The sequence below is a fragment of the Hylobates moloch genome, unplaced genomic scaffold (genome assembly GCF_009828535.3).
Source record: "Hylobates moloch isolate HMO894 unplaced genomic scaffold, HMol_V3 SCAFFOLD_12, whole genome shotgun sequence".
Classification (NCBI taxonomy): Eukaryota; Metazoa; Chordata; class Mammalia; order Primates; family Hylobatidae; genus Hylobates; species Hylobates moloch.
In genome coordinates, this window is record NW_026652287.1 from 70,316,198 (window position 1) to 70,344,073 (window position 27,876).

Consider the following 27,876-nt stretch of genomic DNA (forward strand, 5'->3'; position numbering starts at 1 on the left):
GAATGGTGTGAACCAGGGAGGCGGAGTTTGCAGTGAGCTGAGATCATGCCACTGCACTCCAGCCTGGGCGACAGAGCAAGACTCCATCTCAAAAAAACAAAACAAAACACCACCACGGTAATAGGTACTGCAAGCAATATTCACGGATGAATGCTATAACGAGTGGACAGAAATGTAAGGACAGACAGGTATTTGCATGTTCTCACAGTACTTCTCCAAAACATTTCTTATTTAAAAAGAGAAAACTAGTAGTTTACAGTGGAGAAAACTTCCAGATGCACCACCTTAACCATGATCAAGGTTAACTTCACCTGTAATAAGACATATTAACATCATATGCACTCATATATTGGAATATACGCATCACATATGATGCACTTGAGAAGACTACCTCAGCTCTGTGGTGATGTGGCTTTCAGAATGCATAACTTCAATCTAATGAGAAAACACCTGACAAACCCAAATTGTGGGACATTCTGCAGTGTGTATGATATAACATCAATATTGTGAAAGAAGAAAGACTTGTATAAGTCTCGGATTGGAGAAGACTAAGGAAATGTAAAACTAAATGTAAGGGGTGGGGGGACAAAGTATTGTAATTTTAAATAGACAAGGAATTCCTTACTGAGATGACTTCATACCTGAAGTAGGAAGCCACCTGGATGTCTAGAGGAAGAGCATTCCTGGAGGATAACAAAGGCAAGGGCTTGGAGACAGAAATATGTCCGATGTGTGTGAGGAATAGCAAGGAGGCCAGTATGGCAGGAGCACATGAAGAGAAGGGGAAAATGCTAACAGAGGAGATTAGAGATAACAAAGAGTAAGGTCATGAAGGCCTTGGAGGCCTTGGTAATGGTGCAGGAGTCCATTGTAAATGTGTTTCACCTCTGTTCCCTTTGATTTCTGATGTTCTTTTATTCTGAGCGTGAAGGGGATAAAGTATGTAAGTATAAAATGTAAAGTCTTTAAATCTAAAGCCTGAGATTTAATGTTGAGTACTCGAGAGAGCAAGAGAGTGTACAAGGAGTGGATAGGCACAAAGTATTTGAACACAGTGCTTACATGTTTTCATGATGGCCAGGTAAGCTCTGTCTTTGCATTTTCTGGAGAAGTGTGCAAGTTTGTAATGAGCACTGCTTTTTTTTTTTTTTTTTTTTAAACTTAGTACTTTAAGTTAGTCTGAAAGATGAATCTAGGTTTGGCCAATAATGAAGAGGTGAACAGGGAGTCATAATGTTGAAACTGGACGTTCAGATCTTTATAGCATGATTTCCTTATTTTTGAAAGAGCGAAAGAATCTCATCGTTTATCATGTTCTGGTTGGACTCCTTTCTTACTGTTTGCTGGAGTTGAACTTCAGAGCTATGGCGTCAACCCTGCTGTAATATCTCAGGGGAGCTCCTAGTGTGGAGCTGGTGCCATGGCTCACCGTCCAACCTTTCCTTCTTCACTTTAGCCTCCAGCTCTGAGCTTTCCAATCCCCAGAGTAGCAAATGTTGAAAGAAGTTGCACAGGTAAGTATGTGGTGGGGAAAGCTGGGGGAAAAATGGTACTGTCATCAGTATTTTGAGGGTGGATGTTGGGCCATTTTATCAATGAGTCATTTTGTTTAGAAATATAATGTTTGTTATAAATTATTTTTCTCATAAAACTCATAAATGATTTAAAAATAGTGTAGAAGAAATAATTTTAATTCTTGTTAGATGTGAAATAGGAAAAAACCTTAATAAACTATTCATATTACAATGCAAAGGAAGGTTCTTACATTTTTTTAAACTTTATATTCTCCATAGTGTATATAGCAGGTCCAGAAAACCCATGTTCAAAAAAGAAGCTAAAAAAAAAGTTGGGGAAGGCCTAAGTCCATAGACTATAATTTTGCCGTATGTAACTTGGTCTCAGAAGGAGGCAAGTTTTAGTTTTCTTCCACTAGCTTTAGATGTGCTATTTTTTCCTGAGGTATTAGGCAGGTAGCTATGTTTTTAATCTTTACAGAAATAGAAACTTCAAACATCTTTTTCCTTGAAGTCTTGACAGGAGGACTGGAACGTTTCTACCAAGCTCTAGGTTTGAAGTTAACAAAAATAAGTATAGATATCTGGTACATAATTCAGCAAATATTTGTTGAATGAATGAATAAACTCGTCAGATCCTGTGTCGTGTGTGTGTGTGTGTGTGAGAGAGAGAGATGCCAACACTCCTGGCGTTTTCTCCTTGTCTGCCTTGCACTGGAAATCATGATCTAAACATTACAGATTTAATTTTGTAGGGATGTAGCTCTGGGTCTTCACTACCTTACTTTTGAGCTTCTTCTCAGAAAGCTTTCAAAACTTGTTTCTTTCGTTCTCCTACATCTACCCGTATAATTCATGTTCATGTGATTTATAGATTTTTGCACATACAAGACATTCACATTAAACCCAAGAAAAACAGACTCTTAAGATGGCCCATGATTACTAAATTTCTTCAGAGAAAGTATGTGAGGGTTAAAAGAGATTGGAGTTCTAGTGTATTTGGTATTTCAGGTCTCAAAACAAGTCATCAAAATACAGACTTCCCAGCAGTTTATCTCCCTTTTTTTCTTGAGTTTTTTAGATAACTGGACACTCTATATAAACACATCTCCCTCAGCAAAGTACATCCCGTTTTTTTCTCAATATGTATTCATATTCCTTTCCTTCCTCCCTATCAGACCCATCTTTGCGTACCCTCTTTTAAGGATTTAAAATATTCTCATTAGAAGATTTTCTTTCTTTATGCATAGAAGATTTGTTTTGTATTCTAAATGTAGAGATTTTCTACTGTTATATGTCGTTCCATTTGTACTTTATAGTTTTACATCCTAATATTTAAGGATAAAGTACTACTTTAATTTTAGGCTCTATTGTGTGAGTTCTCAACTCCAACTTCTTACTGCTCATAAGAGGTACTAATTATATTTAGTTCTTTAGTATATGTGTACTTTTTTCCTATGGATTAGCACTTTTTGAATAATTAGAATTTTGGTTTTAGGATGATGCACTTAGCTTTTAAAGCTTATATATTAATTGTTCAAATGTGAATCTATATAAAGCATATTGGTGCAGCACATTTTAAGATTCTAGAAAACCACAAAATCTGTTTATTCATGTTGAAACGTACAGAACATATTCTCCCTAGATCAGAGTCAAACTTGTGGAGATACTTGTAGCATTTTGGTAACACTCCCTAGAGAATTTGTAGACTTTGGGGGTGCATATTAAGGGATAACATACATGGCTTTTCAGAATATTTTCTGAATAAAGCAGCTTCAGACACCAGATTTTAGTTTTTGGATTAGGAAAGAGTAATGTGTTTTTTCACCCTCCCCTCTCCCCACCAACACACACATACATACCCTCCCCATCTTTCAGATATAGGCCATCTTGTTTTATTGGATGAGCCCCCCAAAAATACACAGAAATATGCTAAATATTTCTGTAAACCTTGGAAAGGACTCTGCCAGGATATTTATCTACTCTCCAAAATAATGATTGTGGAAATGTTTGTATAGGTCCCTAGCTTTCTACTAAAGCCTATTTCCAACCAGTCATAGATTTTTGTGTGTGTGTTTCTACATGTTAACTATCTTTGGTATTCATTAAGGCCTTTTTTGCTTATTTATGGTCATTCTGCATTGGCTAAAACTATGAAATGAGTTGCTCTTGTTTCCATGGTATTGATTTGATTATTTATAATTCTAGACTTTAAAATTTATCTAAATCTTCACTTTTCTTAGATCCATCCTAAGCAGATTCATGAACTTTTCATTATACATATATCATATTAAAAATATGAAACCACAGTATTCTAGAACTCGGAGGACTTGAATTTCTCACATGGAGAGTTTTTTTTTTTTTTTCTGTAAAGATTTCCAGGTATTAATATCTTTGTTCTTTAAGAAGCTAGAATTTTTTTGTGCAGTGTAGGTGCCTTTCTGTCCTTTATTTAAGCCCCCCCTTTTTATTGTTTTTCAAGAATTAAATAAAATTAGAATTATTTATAGTAGTTGTGAAGCAGGATAAGCAGTTTAAAATCCTATCACAAAAAATACTACTAAAACAAAAATATCTTTGTTAACAAATATTTCCAGGTTGTAACAATACAATATTTGATATAGGAATATTCTACTTCCATAGAATTTGGACAGCCTGTGAGATTTTTACCTATCATGTTTTCCCTCTAAAGGGCAATTATAAAAACACTAGATTATCTTCAGGTATTAGGACTCCTCATCATTGGTTTCAGATGTTAATTGGCTACATCTTGATAAAAGGCAGATAAGTGTTAATGGCAGTTGGCTATGATTTTCTATTAAGTTTCTGCCTATTTTATAGACAAACTTGTGCATATTTGTATATTAAGTGTTTGTTGATATTGAGTATGGAATTCAGAGAGAAAGTAAGAAGTCAAATTCTAAATTACTCAGCTCTCCATTAGGAAAACAGTGCCTGAGAAAGAAACACTTTTTCCCCCTTCTCAGGTACTGTATATCTTGCAGTTAGCACTCTTCATCTTGTATAATGCAAACAGAGTACAAACTCTGTAGCTGGGAGTGAAAATTTGGTACTCAGTATGAAGCAGTGAATGAGACAATTGATTTTATCCTGTGACACCTGTACCAACATGTTAGCAGTAAAACTCCTCTCTACATTAGAGAATCTACAATAAAAAGTTGCTACTAGGGAATTGTTTTGTTTTAACACAAGTTCTAGATGTGTCCTACATATGTAATGCTATAATGTCTACATTAGAGCTATTATAATAAAAGTTTGGTTATAATTATCCTAATTCCTTGAAAGGTTAAATTGTGTTCACTATACTTAAGTACCTAAAAATGTTAGTTCTTTGGGAAGATGGAAACCGGGTATATATAACTTTTAGTAGTTATTTCTACTTAATCTGAAGCCCTCCTTGGATAATAATTTTTGTTTGTTTGTTTTTGAGACGCGGTCTCACTGTCACCCGGGCTGGAGTGCAGTGGCATCGTCTTGGCTCACTGCAAACTCCGCCTCCCAAGTTCAAGTGGTTCTCCTGCCTCGGCCTCCAAGTAGCTGGGACTACAGGTGCGCACCACCACGCCTAGCTAATTTTTGTATTTTTAGTAGAGATGGGGTTTCGCCATGTTGGCCAGGCTGCTCTTGAATTCCTGACCTCAGGTGATCCACCCACCTCAACCTCTGGGAGTTGAATGGGATTACAGGCGTGAGCCACTGCACCTGGTGGATAATAATTTTTAATTGGTGTAGTAGTATTTCTTTTAAGCATAACTTCATTTTCAAATTAATGCAACTTTCTGTAAAATACATGTGCTTAGTGTTGTAGAGACTGGCTTTTGTCTCACATGTCTATAGTCAGTCATAATCAGTCCATTCTTGTTCTTGTGCTAAAGTGATCTTTTTGACACACATAAATATTTGAATTGTGGTATACCCTACTTACCATTGTTCACAATATAAGGACCTCCCTCCTCCAATCGGCTTATTTGCTCCTTACTGCTTTTCCCTTTACAAATTCAAGAACAAAACACACATTAAACTATTCGTTGTATATTTGAGAGTCAGTGTACTATCATGGTTAAAACAGGGGACTCTGGCAAATTGGTCTGGGTTCAAAACCCATCTCTGCATTTATCAGATATATAACCTTAGGAAGTTAACCTAACTTCTCTGGTTCTTAGCTACAAAATAGGGATAGTTAATTGTTCTTACTTTCTAGCGTTATCTTGATAATTACATAAATAAATTTTAAAGCATTTAGAATATTGCCTGGCACAATAATTTATTATTATTTTATAGTTATGATAAAGTATTTTCAGAGACTGTATAAAACAAGAGTCCTAACTTATTGTGAAAGTTTCAAAGAATGGGAGAAAGGACATTTTAAGTAGCTGTATCAGCATATGCAAAGACCGTGACATGGAAACTAACTTGTGTTCTGAGTAACTGAAGGTATGGCAAGGGTTTGGTGGTATCAGGGGACTTAGGAGAGAAGTCAGAGGTTACAAAACATCTTATAAGCCTTATTGATTTGGGAGTGCTGTTGAGAAATTTTTATCAGCAAGTCCATGAAGATAAAAAATTTTGACTTTAAAAAATCACTTTGATGTGGGAGAGTACAATTGAGGGGAAGAAGAATAGATTAATAAAGACCTGTTTGGAGGCCATTGGAGTGGCTTCTCCTATTGTATTAGTCTGGTCCCATGCTGCTAATAAAGACATACCCCAGACTGGGCAATTTATAAAGGAAAGAAGTTTAATTGACTCACATGGCTGGAGAGGTCTCACAATCGTGGCAGAAGGCAAATGAGGAGCAGTCATGTCTTACATGGCAGCAGGCAAGAGTGAATGTGTGCAGAGGAACCCCCCTGTATAAAACCATCAGATCTTATGAGACTTATTTTTTTTTTAATTTTATTATTATTATACGTTAAGTTTTGGGGTACATGTGCACAACGTGCAGGTTTGTTACATATGTATGCATGTGCCATGTTGGTGTCCTGCACCCATTAACTCGTCATTTAGCATTAGGTATATCTCCTAATGCAGTCCCTCCCCACTCCCCCCACACCACAACAGTCCCCAGTGTGTGATGTTGCCCTTCTTGTGTCCGTGTGTTCTCATTGTTCAATTCCCACCTATGAGTGAGAACATGCAGTGTTTGGTTTTTTGTCCTTGTGATAGTTTGCTGAGAATAATGGTTTCCAGCTTCATCCATGTCCCTACAAAGGACATAAACTCATCCTTTTTTATGGCTGCATAGTATTCCATGGTGTATATGTGCCGCATTTTCTTAATCCAGTCTATCGTTGTTGGACATTTGGGTTGGTTCCAAGTCTTTGCTATTGTGAATAGTACCGCAATAAACATATGTGTGCATGTGTCTTTATAGCAGCATGATTTCTAATCATTTGGGTACATACCCAGTAATGGGATGGCTGGGTCAAATGGTATTTCTAGTTCTAGATCCCTGAGGAATCACCACACTGACTTCCACAATGGTTGAACTAGTTTACAATCCCACCAACAGTGTAAAAGTGTTGCTGTTTCTGCACATCCTCTCCAGCATCTGTTGTTTCCTGACTTTTTAATGATCCCCTTTCTAACTGGTGTGAGATGGTATCCCATTGTGGTTTTGATTTGCATTTCTCTGATGGCCAGTGATGAGCATTTTTTCATGTGTTTTTTTGGCTGCATAAATGTCTTCTTTTGAGAAGTGTCTGTTCATATCCTTCACCCACTTTTTGATGGGGTTGTTTGTTTTTTTTTCTTCTAAATTTGTTTGAGTTCATTGTAGATTCTGGATATTAGCCCTTTGTCAGATGAGTAGGTTGCAAAAATTTTCTCCCATTCTGTAGGTTGCCTGTTCACTCTGATGGTAGTTTCTTTTGCTGTGCAGAAGCTCTTTAGTTTAATTAGATCTCATTTGTCAATTTTGGCTTTTGTTGCCATTGCTTTTGGTGTTTTAGTCATAAAGTCCTTGCCCATGCCTGTGTCCTGAATGATATTGCCTAGATTTTCTTCTAGGGTTCTTATGGTTTTAGGTCTAACATGTAAGTCTTTAATCCATCTTGAATTAATTTTTGTATAAGGTGTAAGGAAGGGATCCAGTTTCAGCTTTCTACATATGGCTAGCCAGTTTTCCCAGCACCATTTATTAAATAGGGAATCCTTTCCCCATTTCTTGTTTTTGTCAGATTTGTCAAAGATCAGATAGTTGTTGATGTGAGGTGTTATTTCTGAGGCCTCTGTTCTGTTCTATTGGTCTATATCTCTGTTTTGGTACCAGTGCCATACTGTTTTGGTTACTGTAGCCTTGTAGTATAGTTTGAAGTCAGGTAGTGTGATGCCTCCAGCTTTGTTCTTTTGGCTTAGGATTGACTTGGCGATGCGGGCTCTTTTTTGGTTCCATATGAACTTTAAAGTAGTTTTTTCCAGTTCTGTGAAGAAAGTCATTGGTAGCTTGATGGGGATGGCATTGAATCTAAATTACCTTGGGCAGTATGGCCATTTTCACGATACTGATTCTTCCTACCCATGAGCATGGAATGTTCTTCCATTTGTTTGTGTCCTCTTTTATTTCATTGAGCAGTGGTTTGTAGTTCTCCTTGAAGAGGTCCTTCACATCCCTTGTAAGTTGGATTCCTAGGTATTTTATTCTCTTTGAAGCAATTGTGAATGGGAGTTCACTCATGATTTGGCTCTCTGTTTGTCTGTGATTGGTGTATAAGAATGCTTGTGATTTTTGTACATTGATTTTGTATCCTGAGACTTTGCTGAAGTTGCTTATCAGCTTAAGGAGATTTTGGGCTGAGACAATGGGGTTTTCTAAATATACAATCATGTCATCTGCAAACAGGGACAATTTGACTTCCTCTTTTCCTAATTGAATGCCCTTTATTTCCTTCTCCTGCCTGATTGCCCTGGCCAGAACTTCCAAAACTATGTTGAATAGGAGTGGTGAGAGAGGGCATCCCTGTCTTGTGCCAGTTTTCAAAAGGAATGCTTCCAGTTTTTGTCCATTCAGTATGATATTGGCTATGGGTTTGTCATAGATAACTCTAATTATTTTGAGATACGTCCCATCAATACCTAATTTATTGAGAGTTTTTAGCATGAAGGGTTGTTGAATTTTGTCAAAGGCCTTTTCTGCATCTATTGAGATAATCATGTGGTTTTTGTCTTTGGTTCTGTTTATATGCTGGATTACGTTTATTGATTTTCATATGTTGAACCAGCCTTGCATCCCAGGGATGAAGCCCACTTGATCATGGTGGATAAGCTTTTTGATGTGCTGCTGGATTCGGTTTGCCAGTATTTTATTGAGGATTTTTGCATCAATGTTCATCAAGGATATTGGTCTGAAATTCTCTTTTTTGGTTATGTCTCTGCCAGCTTTGGTATCAGGATGATGCTGGCTTCATAAAATGTGTTAGGGAGGATTCCCTCTTTTTCTATTGATTGGAATAGTTTCAGAAGGAATGGTACCAGTTCCTCCTTGTACCTCTGGTAGAATTCGGCTGTGAATCCATCAGGTCCTGGACTCTTTTTGGTTGGTAATCTATTGATTATTGCCACAATTTCAGAACCTGTTATTGGTCTATTCAGGGGTTCAACTTCTTCCTGGTTTAGTCTTGGGAGGGTGTATTTGTCAAGGAATTTATCCATTTCTTCTAGATTTTCTAGTTTATTTGCATAGAGGTGTTTGTAGTATTCTCTGATGGTAGATTGTATTTCTGTGGGATCGGTGGTGATATCCCCTTTTTCATTTTTTATTGCATCTATTTGATTCTTCTCTCTTTTCTTCTTTATTAGTCTTGCTAGCGCTCTATCAATTTTGTTGATCTTTTCAAAAAACCAGCTCCTGGATTCTTTTATTTTTTGAGAGGTTTTTTGTGTCTCTATTTCCTTCAGTTCTGCTCTGATTTTAGTTATTTCTTGCCTTCTCCCAGCTTTTGGATGTGTTTGCTTTTGCTTCTCTAGTTCTTTTAATTGTGATGTTAGGGTGTCAATTTTAGATTTTTCCTGCTTTCTCTTGTGGGCCTTTAGTGCTATAAATTTCCCTCTACACACTGCTTTGAATGTGTCCCAGAGATTCTGGTATGTTGTGTCTTTGTTCTCGTTGGCTTCAAAGAACATCTTTATTTCTGCCTTCATTTCGTTATGTACCCAGTAGTCATTCAGGAGCAGGTTGTTCAGTTTCCATGTAGTTGAGCGATTTTGAGTGAGTTTCTGAATCCTGAGTTGTAGTTTGATTGCACTGTTGTCTGAGAGACAGTTTGTTATAATTTCTGTTCTTTTGCATTTGCCGAGGAGTGCTTTACTTCCAACTATGTGGTCAATTTTGGAATAGGTGTGGTGTGCTGCTGAAAAGAATGTATATTCTGTTGATTTGGGGTGGAGAGTTCTGTAGATGTCTATTAGGTCTGCTTGGTGCAGAGCTGAGTTCAATTCCTGGATATCCTTGTTAACGTTCTGTCTGGTTGATCTGTCTAATGTTGACAGTGGGGTGTTAAAGTCTCCCATTATTATTGTGTGGGAGTCTGAGTCTATTAGTAGGTCACTAAGGACTTGCTTTATGAATCTGGGTGCTCCTGTATTGGGTGCATATATATTTAGGATAGTTAGCTCTTCTTGTTGAATTGATCCCTTTACCATTATGTAATGGCGTTCTTTGTCTCTTTTGATCTTTGTTGGTTTAAAGTCTGTTTTATCAGAGACTAGGATTGCAACCCCTGCCTTTTTTTGTTTTCCATTTGCTTGGTAGATCTTCCTCCATCCCTTTATTTTGAGCCTGTGTGTGTGTCTGCACATGAGATGGGTTTCCTGAATGCAGCACACTGATGGGTCTTGACTCTTTATCCAGTTTGCCAGTCTGTGTCTTTTAATTGGAGCATTTAGCCCATTTACATTTAAGGTTAATATTGTTATGTGTGAATTTGATCCTGTCATTATGACGTTAGCTGGTTATTTTGCTCGTTAGTTGATGCAGTTTCTTCCTAGCCTTGATGGTCTTTACAATTTGGCATGTTTTTGCAGTGGCTGGTACCAGTTGTGCCTTTCCATGTTTAGTGCTTCCTTCAGGAGCTCTTTTAGGGCAGGCCTGGTGGTGACAAAATCTCTCAGCATTTGCTTGTTTGTGAAAGATTTTATTTCTCCTTCACTTATGAAGCTTAGTTTGGCTGGATATGAAATTCTGGGTTGAAAATTCTTTAAGAATGTTGAATATTGGTCCCCACTCTCTTCTGGCTTGTAGAGTTTCTGTTCTAACAGCTGGGAGATCAGCTGTTAGTCTGATGGGCTTCCCTTTGTGGGTAACCTGACCTTTCTCTCTGGCTGCCCTTAACATTTTTTCCTTCATTTCAACTTTGGTGAACCTGACCATTATGTGTCTTGGAGTTGCTCTTCTCAAGGAGTATCTTTGTGGCATTCTCTGTATTTCCTGAATTTGAATGTTGGCCTGCCTTGCTAGATTGGGGAAGTTCTCCTGGAAAATATCCTGCAGAGTGTTTTCCAACTTGGTTCCGTTCTCCCCGTCACTTTCAGGTACACCAATCAGACGTAGATTTGGTCTTTTCACATAGTCCCATATTTCTTGGAGGCTTTGTTCGTTTCTTTTTATTCTTTTTTCTCTAAACTTCTCTTCTAGCTTCATTTCATTCATTTCGTCTTCCATCACTGATACCCTTTCTTCCAGTTGATCGCATCGGCTACAGAGGCTTGTGCATTCGTCACATTCTTGTGCCGTGGTTTTCAGCTCTATCAGGTCCTTTAAGGACTTCTCTGCATTGGTTATTCTAGTTATCCATTCGTCTATTTTTTTTCAAAGTTTTTAACTTCTTTGCCATTGGTTCATACTTCCTCCTTTAACTCGGAGTAGTTTGATCTTCTGAAGCCTTCTTCTCTCAACTTGTCAAAGTCATTCTCCATCCAGCTTTGTTCCGTTCCTGGTGAGGAGCTGGGTTCCTTTGGAGGAGGAGAGGTGCTCTGAATTTTAGAGTTTCCAATTTTTCTGCTCTGTTTTTTCCCCATCTTTGTGGTTTTATCTACCTTTGGTCTTTGATGATGGTGACGTACAGATGGGTTTTTGGTGTGGATGTCCTTTCTGTTTGTTAGTTTTCCTTCTAACAGTCAGGACCCTCAGCTGCAGGTCTGTTGGAGTTTACTGGAAGTCCACTCCAGACCCTGTTTGCCTGGGTATCAGCAGTGGTGGCTGCAGAACAGCGGATATTGGTGAACCGCAAATGCTGCTGCCTGATCATTCTTCTGGAAGTTTTGTCTCAGGAGTACCCGGCCGTGTGAGGTGTCAGTCTGCCGCTACTGGGGGGTTCCTCCCAGTTAGGCTACTTGGGGGTCAGGGACCCACTTGAGGAGGCAGTCTGCCCGTTTTCAGATCTCAAGCTGCATGCTGGGAGAACCACTACTCTCTTCAAAGCAGTCAAAGAGGGACATGTAAGTCTGCAGAGGTTACTGCTGCCTTTGGTTTGCCTCTGCCCTGCCCCCAGAGGTGAAGCCTACAGAGGCAGGCAGGCCTCCTGGAGCTGTGGTGGGCTCCACCCAGTTCGAGCTTCCTGGCCACTTTGTTTACCTACTCAAGCCTTGGCAATGGCGGGCGCCCCTCCCCCAGCCTGGCTGCCGCCTTGCAGTTTGATCTCAGACTGCTGTGCTAGCAATGAGCTGGGATCCGTGGGCGTAGGGCCCTCTGAGCCAGGTGTGGGATATAATCTGGTGTGCCGTTTGTTAAGCCCGTTGGAAAAGTGCAGTATTAGGGTGGGAGTGAGCCGATTTTCCAGGTGCCATTTGTCACCCCTTTCTTTGACTAGGAAAGGGAATTCCCTGACCCCTTGCGCTTCCGGGGTGAGGTGATGTGCCACCCTGCTTCGGCTCACGCACGGTGCGCTGCACCCACTGTCCTGCACTCCCCAGTGAGGTGAACCCAGTACCTCAGTTGGAAATGCAGAAATCACCCGTCTTTTGCGTCGCTCACACTGGGAGCTGTAGACTGGAGCTGTTCCTTTTCGGCCATCTTGGCTTCACCCTCATGAGACTTATTCACAATCATGAGAATAGCACAGGAAATACCTGCCTTTGTGATTCAGTCACCTCCCACGGGGTTCCTTCTGCGACACGTGGAGATTATTACAGTTCAAGGTGATATTTGGGTTCGGACACAGCCAAACCATATCAGCTAGGAAATGATAGTAGAGATGAAAAGATATTGATGATATAAATAATTTCAATAAATATATAGGGTTGGTTTAATCAGCTTGAATTTTAATTGTTGAAGATCAGAAAGGTTACACACAGCATTTTTGAGAGTTAAAGTGACATTTTTCAGAGATTACCATGAACAGTAACAACTGTGAATAGCCAAAATTAAGCTGAAACATAAGATTTGTGTTGGGTTCTAAGATAATTAGTGCTGCAAAGTCATGTTGAGGTGATGATCTCAGGGATTTTTAGGTGTATCCTCTATGTAGTTTCAGGTCCTGCCTCTTATTTTGTTGGTTCCCTAATTGCCATTCGTCCTGCCTGTATCAGGGACCACTTTACCCATCTTCTCTGAAGTTCTTGGTTATTTTATCTGAAGTTTGTTTGTTTTTTTTTTTGTAAATTTCTGTGATTATTCTGTTTTACCACATTTGGCTTTGAAATACTGTATTTAAATGTTGAGAATGTCATGCCTTAGGAATTCATAGCTAGTCTAAACCAAATAATGAAGGAGCAATATACTGGGAAAATCCAGCCAACTTAAGTGGCTCCATTACATCTTCTAGTTTAATTCTTTATTACTTTTTGAGACCAATTCTTTTTGGGGATTCGGTTTGGTACAGAGGATTAGCTTACTTATCTCTGTATTTTTAACTTAATTTAATTTAATTTTATTTTAAGATGGAGTCTCATGGTGTCAGCCAGGCTAGAGTGCAGTGGCATGATGATCTTGTCTCAGTGCAACCTCCACCTCCTGGGTTCAAGCAGTTCTCCCACCTCAGCCTCCTGAGTAGCTGGGATTACAGGTGCATGCCACCATGCCTGGCTAATTTTTTTGTATTTTTAGTAGAGACAGGGTTTCACATTGTTGGCCAGGCTATTCTTGAATCCTGACCTCAAGTGATCTGCCTGCCTTGGCCTCCCAAAGTGCTGGCATTATAGGCATGAGCCACCATTCCTGACCTCTGTGTACTTTTTAGAATATGCTGCTTAGTTCTTATGAAATCAAAGGAAAGATTAAATGTCTTGATTAAACGTTTTAGATCTGTGTTCAAAACAGGTTTAAGAGACATTGGTTTTGCTACATGCGTATATTCTTTCTTGGTAAAATCTCAATTTGTCTTAGAAAGTCTGGTGTGAGTGTCAAGTAAAAAGGTGATCACTTAACAAAGTAGATATAAGCCCTTGACTTGTTTGCTTGAATAAAGCTAACAAATTGTACACACCAAACATTCTAATGCTGTATATCTAAGATGAAGTCTGATTTAATTTTAAACTACAGCCATGTGTCACTTAACAATGAGAGTACATTCTGAGAAATGCGTCAGGCAATTTTATGAATGTGGACCATACTTACACAAACCTGGATGATACAACCTCTTGCTCCTAGGCTATAAACCTATACAGCATATTGCTATATGAATTCTGTAGGCAGTTGTAACACATTGGTATTTGTGTATCTAAACATACCTAAACACAGAAAGGGTACAGTGAAAATAAGATATAAAACATTTTTTTAAAAAGGTTACACCTATATAGGGCACTTATCGTAAATGGAGCTTGCAGAACTGAAAGTTGTTCTGGGTAATTCAGTAAGTGGTGTGTGAATGTGAAGGCTTAGGACATTACAATATACTACTGTGGACATTGGAAACACTGTACACTTAGGCTACACTAAATTTATTTAAAATTTTTCATTCTTGAATAATGAATTAACCTTAGCTTACTGTAACTGTTTTACTTTATAACCTTTTTAATTTTTTAAAATCTTTTGGACTCTTTAATACTTGACTTAAACACGTACAGCTGTACCAAAATATTTTCTTCCCTTGTATTCATACTTAGCTTTTTTCTATTTGAATTTTTTTGTTTTTTTACTTTTTAAATGTTTTTGTTTTGTTAAAAACTGATATACACACTCATGTATTTGCTTAGGTCTGTCAAGACATCACTAGGCAATAGGAATTTTTCAGCTTGTTTATAATCTTATGGGACCACCATTGTATATATGGTCCATCATTGACTGAAATGTCATGCTGCACATGACTGTCATTTATTAAAATTTTTATTTACCAAATTAACTTTTTAACATACGTTGTAACCAGTAATTTCAATGTATTTCGATATAATATTGACATATCCTCTTTGAAATTTATAGAAATTGATTTTTATGTACCCTAACTTCTCTTTCAGGGAGAAGATGGGTATAGTTTAACCCTTTCATATCATCCATCCGTCCATTCCTACTAGTTCTGCCTTAGAGTATATCCTTTATTTAGCTACTACTCACCACCCTATTAGGCCATCATTATCTATCACTGGCCTCCTTATGCGTTTTCCTGCTTTCGTTTTATAGCCTCTTTAGCCCATTCCTCATGGAGTAGCTAGGACCTTTTTTAAAAAAAAAAAAAAAAGCCAAATTAAGTTACTCTTAAGCTTCCCCTAAATCCTCTCTTGATTTCCCATCTAACAAAGAATAAAATCCAAAGTCTCTCAGGCTCGCGAGGTGTACTATATGATCTAGCCCCAACCAGTCTCTCTGACATAAGTTCCTACCCTTCACCACCTGAGTTCATGCTGCTTGAGCCATACCAGTGAGGGGCTTACTGACCCTCTGAACTGACTGCTTTTCCTTCAAGCATTTGCCTGGTCAGTTACTTCTCTGCTTGTTTTCATCTCAGTTTTATGTTCCCTGATTATTTTTAAATACTTCCTACCCTGTTCCATCGTTCTATGTAGAATAAAGGACAGGCACTTTGAAATTAAATAAATCTAGCTTTATGAAACCTGTGTTGTCTTTTTCTCTTGTGATTTTGCCGTGGATTAGAATTGTCTCATACCAGCACCCATCTCTGGATGGGGGCTTGCATTCATGGGGGAGAGTAAAACACCCTTATTTCTCCCTCCCTCTGTCCGTCTCTCTCTCTCTCTCACTCTCATTTTGTTTTGTTTTTTAATTATTTGCTGAAGTCATATAAGAATAATTAGTATTGTCACTGATGTGTAATTTCTGTCCCAAAGCACACAAAACACAAATTAAGCTTAAGTTTGGTATATTTTCTTTCTCTCTCTCTCTCTCTCTGTCTCTCTCTCTCTCTCTCTCTCTCACACACACACACACACACACACACACACACACACACACACACAGTGACTCGAGAAAATCTGGTATTGATGGAAAAGGAACATTTCTTCATTTTCTTTCGTCTGGAACATATGTTTAATTTTGCCTTCAAACCAAACCTTTTTGCAAGGTATTAAGCATAAAAGTTTTAATTCTATGCAATTAATTTCAATTTTAGAATTCTAGGAGTCTATAATGGTCTTGATGATAAGTGTTATACAAACAGTGTCAAAAGAAGAGTTTATCAATTTGAGCTTATTTATGTGTATAAAATTTGATGAGAGATGCCTTGATATTCACCTGAAACTTTATTGAATTATGTACATTTTATGCATTTTCCGTGTTTATTCTTTCTTAGAATTAGAGCTCAGTAGTAAAAGTTCTATAAAGATAATTAAATGTATCTTTAACTTTCAAAAAGCAAACTTCTAAAATCTTATGTATAGTGAATCTTAATTTGCAAGCTCTAAAGTGATTTTTGCCACTGTTTCCTTTTTGAAATTACTCACTAAGAAACATCTGTTTTCCCCCTAGTAGGGACTACTTAGGGAGCTGGTGGATAGACACACGGGATCCTGGTCTGAAATAACAGAGTACAGAATAGCATTCTGAGATTCACCAGGAGTCTGCTTCCCAATAAAAGATTAAGTACCTGTGTTCTAATAAATTGTTAGGCCCTCAAAAAATATCTTTGTATATTTCACACCTCAAGCAATTACTTGCCTAAAAGCATATAGCAAAGTAATAGTTTAGCTGTCCTTAGACTTTATTTATACCTGACCGAATAGGTTTTCAGAGATCATGAGGAAAGACAGTCAAATAATTAAGTTTCCTACATATTTAACAGGGAACTTAGAATATATAAGAAATATTAAACAGCATGGGTGCTTTCAACAGAGTTACACGTAAAGTTTGGCCTTTAAAGTCTGCAACATAGTTCACCACGTCTACTGATATGTAATAGTGACTACAGCATTTTTTGAAATGAGATATGGAAATTGTTCACTTATTTATAATGGAAGAAAATATTCTTAGTCATAATGAATGTACAAGACAGGTACCTAATTTGAGATGAGTTTTCCCCACAAATGTACTTGTGAAAAGACATAGTCACCTTGTATTCAAGTCTTTAAAATCTCTCTTCTCATTGACATTGGTTTACCTGGGTTTTCAAAGTACTGTTAGGAGAAAGACACATTGACCTTAAATAACTTTAGTCAGTTAATAGTTTTGGTAATTTTATAGAGGTCACATTTTAAAAATAATTAAAAATAAAAATTAGCACAGATTTTAATAATTACAGTTGGTCCTTCATACCCACGGGTTCTGCATCTGTGGGTCAACCAGTCGCAGATTGAAAATGTTTGGGGAAAAATAATGGATGGTTGTGTCTGTCCTGAACATGTACAGACTGTTTTTTCTTGTAATTATTCCCTGAACAATACAATGACTATTTATGTAGCATTTACGTAGATATTGTAAGTAATCTAGAGGTGATTTAAACTATATGAAAAGATGTGTGTAGGTTATATGCAAATATTGTAAACCATTTTATATGAGAGAATTGAGCATCCGTGGATTTTATTTTTTAATCCATGAGGGAAGAGGTCCTAGAACCATTTCTCCACAGACAACAAGCGACAGCAATTTATGTTGGTGTGAGCTCAAAATTGCTAATGTTGGATGTTACAAAGACTGGAAAAACAAATGAATAAGCAGGTTATATCATTGAAATAATAACTTTATACCAGTATGATCAATGAAAGATTGTACTTTGAGTGGGTACTTGCTTGAGATAAAATTCTAGTATGCCACTATATATGCACCGATTCAAAAAATGGTATATTTCAATAAACTTAGATTGTAAGGAAAAATGAATGCTTGGGAAAACAGATAACTGAGAAAATAAGGTGATGACAAATACACAAATGTGGAAGATGCATGTGAAGATTTTGAATAATTAAACCTAAACTTAATTTTTAAAAAATCTATGTATGGGAAAATGATATTTGGGGTTGCCATTTTTGAAGAGTAAGGTATACTTAGTTTTTTAAAAGGAAGTGGAATTGTTAAGATAGGCTTTATGTGATTCTCCTACTTTTAGGGTCTGGAAATAAACATCTAACACTTTATTGTTATAATCAGATTTATGACTTTATCACATGCCCCGCTAGCCATTAGTTGATCAATTTCTGTATCTTAGCAATGCTCCCTTCATGTTCTGTTTTCCACATAGAAGTAAGGTAAAACTGAACATTTTCCAAACTATTACCCCTGATAAAAGTAATATTTTTGTTTAGGTGACAAACAGCATGTTTGGTGCTTCAAGAAAGAAGTTTGTAGAGGGGGTCGACAGTGACTACCATGACGAAAACATGTACTACAGCCAGTCTTCTATGTTTCCACATCGGTCAGAAAAAGATGTAAGTTAATCAATTATGTTGTATTTTTTCAGCAATGTAAGTCTGTGTCTGGGTTCCTGAAAAACAGCATATCAAGTGCAGAATACTGTCTGTGGTTGAGTGACAATCTTTTCGGCACAGTGCTAGTCCCTTTGGTGCTTGTATCCTTTTGGGATACAAAGACAATGAATTTGTATTCTAATGGGGAAAATAAATATCCCGTGATTCTCCAATTGGGATATGGTAATACTGTGATAGAAGTACTCAAAGACATGGAGTAAACATGGTATAACTTCTAGATCACTGATTTTTTTTGTTTGTTCAATATGGGAAATAACTTGTTTGATATTAAAATAAATGCAGAGATAGAACAGAAAGCAGATTTACACAGACTTGAAGATATAATGACAAGCTGTAATAAAACTTTATGCTTATTGTGTCATCTAGCTGTAATTCTGGACCTCGGTGTATCTCTCCTCTGTTCAGCCATAGGGATACTACAATAGGAAAAATTTGGAAGAACTGTATTCAAAATGTGATGGATGATATAGAGATATGAATTAAATGCTTTGGAAGGCTAATAGGTCAATAATCCCATTTGGGATAAAAGGATTTATAATGCAACCAAGTCATAATTAGCAAATTTATAAAATATTTTAAAATGAATGTAATTACTAAAATTCTGTTAAGCTACTTTGTACTCTCTAGTCACACCAGTTGCATTCTTATACTTTGTATACCTGCCCAACTTTTTTACCTTTCACACTTTATAAACTTGCTATGCCAGATCTCCTTATGTATAAAACAATCTAGCTATTAACTTAATGAGATTTTTACTGATGTTTGAAGCATTTATAAAGTTCTAAGATAGGGAACACATGCCCTTGTTTTTCTTTGAAGTCGATCATTAGTAAATCACTTCGTTTGTCTTTGCAGAATTTCGCAAATCAGCTTAACCTACTAGGTTTATGTTAGGATGTTTGTTATTCTGTTTTTGTATTTTCCTTTTTTATTTTGATTTGAACATTCTTGTGTCATTTTGGAAACAAACTGTCAATGGCATTATTGGGCTTTTTTCAACTAATGTGTGTTGTGGCTTTGTTGATAATTATTGTGTAGTTTAATAGCTTATGGAATAATTTCATCTAATTTTCTGTTATCTTACTGTGCTTTTAGCTATGTGCTATGTAACTTATAATTGAATTATTATTTACACTGGTTTCTATTTTAAGTGTTGACCTTGTAAATAAAGAATTTGGGATATATTTTTGGTAGTATCGTTGCAGAAACAAAAACCTACAATTTGTGTGTATTGCTGTGATTATATAATGAAAGTTAAGTTTGCTTGGAAAATGTTAATGAAATATTTATTACTGATGAAATGCGTTTATTCTAATTAGGAAGATAGGAAGCTTTCAGACTGAAATCTAAAAGTATATAAAGAGAATGAATGACAAAGAGATATATGTCTTCTCAAAAGCAGAAATACTATATGTCTACATTTTAAAATCAGAATTAGTATATCTACTTGCACACATACTCACAAATGTTGGCCACCATTCTGATCCAGTTGGTTGGCACAGTAGTAATGGAATGGTTTGATTCACGAACCATTTTTTTAATGGTTTAAAAATTAATGTCTTTTAAAAAAATATTAAGAACATAGTATGGCATAGGAATTAAGAACTTGGACTCCAAAGCAATACAAATATGTGTGTTTGGATCCTGACTTTGCCTGTTAGCAAGAAATTCTCCAAGTCTCAGTTTCCTTTTCTGTAAAAATAGGAGTAATAATATGTTAGCTACCTCATACATTGGCTGCTGTTGCTGTTACTTTTTTAAAATTACAAAATAGCACAGGTAAATTATACAAATTTTTAAAAATACACTTGAAGAAGAAAAATTACCTATAATGCTATCAGAAATAATTGCTAAAATTCTAATTTTATGCTTTAAATATTTTTATTGAAAAATACACAATTATTTAAACCTTCTAGGTCATACAGACATATTTTCCATCAAAAAGTTTGTACCAGTTTTTACTGTAATCACCACTCTCCATGCCAACAAGAATACCAGCAATTACATTTAAGTCTTTGCTAATAGACAAGCTTATTGTTTTTGTGTACATACAGTAAAACATCATTAATTTTACACACACACAGTGTGATGTGTCTTTTCCATATAGTTATCGGTCATTTGTATTTCTTCCTTTGTGTACCTTTTTTTTTTTTTTTTTTTTTTTTTTTTTTTTTTTTTTTTTGCAGTGGCGCAATCTCGGCTCACTGCAAGCTCCGCCTCCCGGGTTCATGCCATTCTCCTGCCTCAGCCTCTCCGAGTAGCTGGGACTACAGGCCCCCGCCACCGCGCCCGGCTAATTTTTTGTATTTTTAGTAGAGACGGGGTTTCACCATGGTCTCGATCTCCTGACCTCGTGATCCGCCCGCCTCGGCCTCCCAAAGTGCTGGGATTACAAGCGTGAGCCACCGCGCCCGGCCCTTTGTGTACCTTTTTTGTGTCATTTTCTATTTCTCTATTGAGATCTTAAGTCTTACTAGTTTGCATTCTCCATGTATTGAGGATAACAACCTCTTGTTATTACAAATATTTTCCCAGTTTTTCACCTTTAATTCATGGTATTTGTAGTATACGTATATTTGTCATTTTAATTAAATGTGATCCGTCAGTCTTATTTTTAAATGCCCTCTGTTTTCGAGATCATACTGAGGAAGACATTTCTCAATTACTTTCTTATAATACTTTTATGTTTTGTTCTTCACATATAATTTATGTCCATTAGAAATGTGTTTTGGTTTAACCTGTGAATTGTAGGGTTCCAAATACTTTTTTTTTCTACAAGCTTATCCAGTTGCCCAGACACCATTTCTGCTTTAAATCACGGGTCAGAAAACTTTCCCTTAAAGAACCAGACAGTAACCATTTTAGGCTTTGTGGACCAAGAAGCAAAATCAAGGATATACATAAAATCAAAACCTATTTTGTATAATAGGTCTTTATATAACCATCTGTAATGTAAAAACTTTCTTGGTTCATGTATCTTACAAAAACAGGCAGTGTGCTGGATTTGTCCTACAGGCAATAATTTGCCCACCCCTGGGTTAGATCATTAATTTATGGCTAATTAAAATATCCCTTTATTATATGTACTAGTGTCTCATACATTCTTGGGCCTGTTTCTAAGATCTTGTTCTGTGTACCATACTGATCTGTGTCAGAACTACAACATAATTGAATTGCCATAGCTTTGTAGACCATTTTAACATCTTGGGTAAGAATCTTTGACATCCTTTTTTTAAAAAAATGGTTTTTGATTGTTGCACATTAATACCAATATAGATGGTTTTTCAGAAGGATATTTCTCCCTTTAATCTTGTTCTTTATGGGTTTTAATAGGGCTATGCAGTTGCCATTTTCATTGCATTTTTCAGATTGGTTTTTACTGACCTATGGAATACTTTGTGTAGTTATTTTATAACAAACTGCCATGTAAAACTCTTTTATTAGTTTTTGGTGATTGAGAATGTAGGCCCTGGAAATCCTACTATGTAAGTTTTTATGTCAGCTACCTGATTTGCTAGCCGTGTGTCTTAGGACATCAGTCTCTGTGTGTCTCAGTTTTCTCATCTGTAAAATAGGAACAATAGTACATAGCTCATGAAGGATTTTTTTTTTTTTTAAGTGAGAGACTAGTTAGTGTTTGTGAGGGGGGCACTGAAGTGACTGCTGTAATTAAGACAGACTGTAGAAAATAGGTTAACAATGAATATTGAAACCCTTCAAAATGTAAACATTCCTTGAGTCAGTCATATGTCTTTCCGTAAATTTGTACTTCAGCTGTAACCTGACATTCAGACAATATAATATAATATAATGCCATACTTGTTTTTAATAAAAAATTTGAGTCTCAAGTGTTTAAGGAATTAACTACATTGAGTATTGCACTATTTTTCAAATGTTCCTTATGTAAGCTTAAGAATATTTTAATGAAAATTATTTGAAATACCTAGTAGATGCATATCGTCAGTTATCTGATTTGTAAGCTACCCTGTTCTGTGACTTAATGACTATTTTATTTTACTGTCTGCCTCCTCCCTTGCCCCTTTTCTCTTTTGTTCTTGTTTGTTTGTTTGTTTGTTTGTTTGTTTGTTTGTTTGTTTTGGGGGACATTTTGAGACAGAATTTCGCTCTTGTTGCCCAGGCTGGAGTGTAATGGCGTGATCTTGGCTCACAGCAACCTCCGCTTCCTGGGTTCAAGCGATTCTCCTGCTTCAGCCTCCTTAGTAGCTGGGATTACAGGCATGCGTCACCACGCCTGGCTAATTTTTGTATTTTTAGTAGAAACGGGGTTTCTCCTTGTTGGTCTGGCTGGTCACGAACTCCTGACCTCAGGGGATCTGCCCACCTCGGCCTCCCAAAGTGCTGGGATTACAGGCATGAGCCACCATGCCTGGCCTTGTTCTTTTTAATGTATTACCTTCTCATAGTTTTCTTTTTTTGTGCCTGTTTGCTAGATTTCATTAGTTTCATGTTTTAAGTCATCCGTTTTCCAATTTTAAAGGTTCTTTAGCTTCTGTCTAGATCTGGAACTCTATGTGTGTGCATGTATAGGCTTTCTTTCTTTGTCTCTCTTTCTCTTTGTAGATATGGTACAGTTAAAAAGTCATAATTCATTTGTCATTTTTGTCCTGGAATAATAACATAGTGCTAGGAATTATGTTATCATCATAATTTTGAGTATATTATACAGTCTTTTAAAAATAATATTTTAAAACAAATATTATTTTTGAATTGCTGTCATGGTCATGGGATTTTTATTTAACAAAATTTTGTTGTATTTCCTTACAACAATTTGTGGATTTCTTTGACATTCTGTATATTAAAGGATAAAGAAGCTCTGTGATGGGTTAGGGAAATAACCAGAATCACATTACTGTTTCTTCTAGTTGCTTCCTGGTTTTTATTGTTGTTGTTTGACTGCAGTGTGCATTGTAGATTTCTGAGAGATATGGAAGACCTGATTATTATGATGATTTTAAAGTGTGCTGTAACTTGTTGTTTTCAGCATTCTATTAATCTTTTTCTACCTTTTGCCACTCTTAAGAGCACAAGTTCTACGCCTTATTTTACCTGGAATTTGTGAAGATAAACTTCTTTCTTTAGCTCCTTGGGCAAAAAGTTATATAAATTAAGGGTATTATTTAATAAATTTCTCAAGAGTCTGAATGCCCCCTCTCACTCCTGTTAATGAGAGTTCTGCAACTGAGGGGAAGATTAGATTATTAGCAGCTGCTGCTACCATTTATTGAGCACATACTATATGCCATATCTTATTTCATTTAACCTTCAGTTCGGCTCTGTGAGGTAGGTAGTTATTTTCATTTTATAGGAAGGAAACCAAGTATTGGCTGTTCCATAGGTAAGTGGCAGAACCAGGATTCAAACCCAGATTATTTCTGACTCCAAAACTAGGCTCTTTTTACTTGTGCTGCATCCCCTACTGTAATGTAACTTGATCTAAAGTTTTATATTTTTCTAAGAAATTTACCTTTATATTATTAACTTTCAGAATTTAAAAAATATATAAATTTTGTTTTCTGTTAATAGTACTTACTGTTCTGTCAGAGTATATTTCTTGTGCATTTTCTATACTCATAAAAAGCATTTCTGTGACATTCACATTTCTTTACTGTGTTAAATCCATTTTTAGCACTGACTTGTTTCATGAAATATTGCCATCAGAATTTAAAAGTACAGGTTCTTAGGGATAGACTTTATAAGAAATTAGATATTTGCATTTTTGACACATTTTGAGGCAGTAATTTTAAGATATGTCTGTATAGCTGATCAATGCTTATTTTACATGAATGTGTTGAAGGTTATAAACTCTTAAATTTAACATTAAACTTTTATTATTCCTGTAAAGCTGTGTTTACTAACCACCTTCATGTAGTGGCACATACAGAAGATCGTATTTAATATTACACTGTTTAGTTAGTGAATCAGCCTACGGTTCTTGATCTCAAGTAATTGGCCTAGGGACCTGCCACCTTTTTACCTTCATGCTCTGCTTCCCCTCCCTACTTACTCCCTCCTCCCATTTTGAGAGGGCAGGTAGATACCCAGGCATATCTGTAATTCATGGATGTATAATCAGTGTGAGAAAGTAGACTAAAATGTGTGTTGTCTGGAGTTAACTATTCGATAAACATAAATATCTGATGAAAAATGTTTTAAGTGTTTTGTTTGACAATATTCACATTATGGATTGTTCTAAGTCATGCATTTATGATGGCGAACATCTTATATTTGCAGCATTTAGAAACAACTGTACTTTTTCATTTATAGCTTGTAATGACAGAAAATCATGATTCTTAAGAATTTTATATAAATCTTTTACCTCCTTTTTTTGATGGTTGATTTGTATTACTATCAGGAAAACCAGATTTTAAGATATCAAGCATTATTTGGAATAAAGAAGGCCACTACATAATCATAAAAGAAAACTTACTAAAAAGGATAACTTCCTTTTTTATTTTTAATTTTACTTTAAGTTCCAGGATACGTGCGCAGAACGTGCAGGTTTGTTACATAGGTGTACATGTGCCATAAACCTTTTACCTTCTGTGATCAACTAAAGCTTTATTATATATTCTTGTTCTTGCAATTTGGAAATGAACTTTTAATATACCTACAAAATATTTTCAGTTAATGCAGTAACAGTAATCTATAATACCTAAGAAAAGAACTTATCAGGCATCTTTTGATCTGTTGGGTTATAATTGGGAAAGAATATATAGTTTAATTGTATAGATAAAGAATGTTAGTTTAATTATCTAGGTCGCACATCCTCTGGATTTGGGAGGGAATATTTATAAGGTTTGATTTTTTTGTTTGTTTGTTTTATAGAAAAATCACTACTGTCTTACCAAATTACTGTTTTCTTTAGAGTGGTGTATAACTCAGCCCTACCTCAAGAGTGTCTGATGTGTATCATTGGTCTAAAACTATAGTTGTATAAAAATTTTGCAAACTTTAGTATAATTAAAACAACTTAGAATTTTGACATGAAAATAGTATGAAATGTATATTGTAAAACCTCTACTGTTTAAGTGTTTCACCTCAGCACCACAAGACAGAGTGAGAAAATAGAAAAAAAACAAACAAAAATACACGTTTCACTTCTTGGTTTTTCTAACTGTGATCAGTGTCAGCATGATTTTTCATCCCTGGAAACCACAGATCAGCCTCTGATAGTTCTCTCTTTTGAGTCTCCATTCACCTCCTTTTCCCGTTATACCCCAGCTAGTCAACAGGACGTAAAATAACTGTTACTTCTACCACCAGAATACCTCTTATTTTTAGTCTCACTTCTGCTGTTGTCATTTAGTATCTCAACATATCCTATTTTTGCTATTAGAGTTATCTTCCCAAAGCCCATTTTGATTGCCACCTTGTTGCTTAGTATTATTTTTCTTTTTATTGCTATAGTTGGTAGCCATTCTTGTATGACATTTATTTTGCATTCTTCTATGCCATAATGTGGGTGAGCTTTATCTCCAAATAGAGGTGAACTTTATCTCCTTTCATAGTTATCCTGTCGCCACTGTTTATGTTCTCTAATAATATTACAAACCTTTATTTTTTTTTAACAACTGGATACTGGGTTTTTGTGTTTAATTTTAAAATTTTTGTTCAATTTTTTTGAATTTCAATAGTTTTGGGGGTACAGGTGGTTTCTGATTACATTACTAACCTTTATTACACTTATACTCACTTCATATTCTTGAGGGAAGACCCCTTCATTGTATGTACCTAAATGTTACCACTCTATAGAGTATTCCTGATACCTTTGTGTAGCTCCAGGGATGTTTCATGTTTCCTTTAGAGCATTTAAGGCACACTGTGCCTTAAAACATAATGAGTTGTATAATTCATTCTCTTTCCCCACTAGATTGTAAGCCCCTTGATGACATGGCTCATGTCTTATTTAATTAGAATGTTTTGATGGTTGTCTAATATAAGACAGGAAATACACAAATATGCACACACACATATTTTTATTTACTCAGCTTCAGTATTTACTTTGAGTATATGACACTACTACATTCATTTCTATGAGGATATATAAAATGAATATATGTTCTGTGAACATAATATATCTTCAAATAATTTACATCTACAAGGAAAAAAAAATTGATGAAGTAAATTCAAAGGCATTGTACAAGTGCCATGAGGTTCATATCACAAATATATAAATTATATACCATGCCTATATAATTTTATTTTTTTAACTTGCTAAGTGAAATAGTAGTGCTGCTATAACTCAAGTTAGTGTGACTTTTAGAAAACTTATAGTATTAAAAATTAATTTCATTTGCACAGTTTGGTTTTATCCAATTGTGATATTCTCTTAAGAAAACATGGAATGTAGAATGTTTGTTTTATGTTTTTCTGAAGAATGAGAAAAAGTGTTAGATTTTCACATTTATGGTATGATTTACAGATTTGTAGAGTGTAAATACAATGCTCTGCTCTGTTTTCTTTATGCTCTAATGTAATTAATTTGTTTCTAGATGCTGGCATCACCATCTACATCAGGTCAGCTGTCTCAGTTTGGGGCAAGTTTATACGGGCAACAAAGTAAGAATTTTGTATTTATTCTGGGATACTTTATTTAAAGAGAAAAATAAGTAACTACCAAATAAAGAACAACCAGTACTTCCTTTGTGGGTTTATTTTATGACTTAAAAGGAAAAATGTTTAATTTTCAGAGTTTTATTTTACTTACATAGCAAAACCTCATTATTTCAGACCTTATTGATCCTAAGGTTGCTATTACTTGGATATAGCATAGATTGAAATTTATTTCAACGTCTTTTATATCCGTAAATTTTTTGCAGTATTTTTGAAGAATTTGCTAAACAAACTAAAAATAGACATTCTCTGTATTTTCAATTAAAGGAAGTTAAAAGCTTTTTTTAGCTTATTTGATTGGCTACTGTGTGTGTGTGTGTGTGTGTGTGCGCGTGCGCGCCTGTTTATTAAGTAAATTCATTACTTAGCGGTTTGTAAAATGTTGTTTCACAAGTATTTCTTAAATATTTCTTCTTTTGCTTTAGCTCAGTCTGGATATAGAATCTAGATTTTTGACTCACAGTTTAATGCTTGTTCCATTTTGCAGGCTTCTATTTTTTTAAAGTGTTGTAATACTTTTAAAGCGCTTAGCACAGAGCCTAGTGCATAGTAAGTGCTCAATAAATGTTAGCTATTATTACATAAAATTTTTATAAAACCAAACAATAAAATATCTTTATATTTTCTCAAATTAACTTCCCAAATTGTTAAATATTAGTATGATTTTATCATCTCTGTTAATGTCAGATCTGTTGATCTCCCATTTCTGTTAATGTAATCTCTGTTAATAGAAGAAGGGAATTAAAAGTATTATAAATTCCCATCAGACATTATAGGATAATTGAATAACTGAAGAAGACATCTGATGACTATCTTAACCAGTTTCAAGTAAAAATCAATAATTTGATTTGGAACTCTCCCAGTATAATGAAAAGCAAAGTTTTGATAGGTATCAGAATAGTTTGTC

General features: G+C 35.8%; 1 protein-coding gene across 5 annotated transcripts in view; it reads left to right on the forward strand.

Moving 5' to 3' along the window:
- CNOT2 (CCR4-NOT transcription complex subunit 2) overlaps nt 1-27,876 on the forward strand; it is a 115,870-nt gene that overhangs the window by 49,155 nt on the left and 38,839 nt on the right. For 4 of the 5 annotated variants that reach the window (XM_032170727.2, XM_032170724.3, XM_032170726.2 and 1 more), the window contains 2 exons: nt 18,153-18,275; nt 26,849-26,915. In XM_032170727.2, the coding sequence (XP_032026618.1) occupies nt 18,153-18,275; nt 26,849-26,915 (190 nt within the window). Of the gene's footprint in view, nt 1-18,152; nt 18,276-26,848; nt 26,916-27,876 lie in introns of those variants that run through there. The other variant, XM_058424934.1, reaches the window with a different exon arrangement.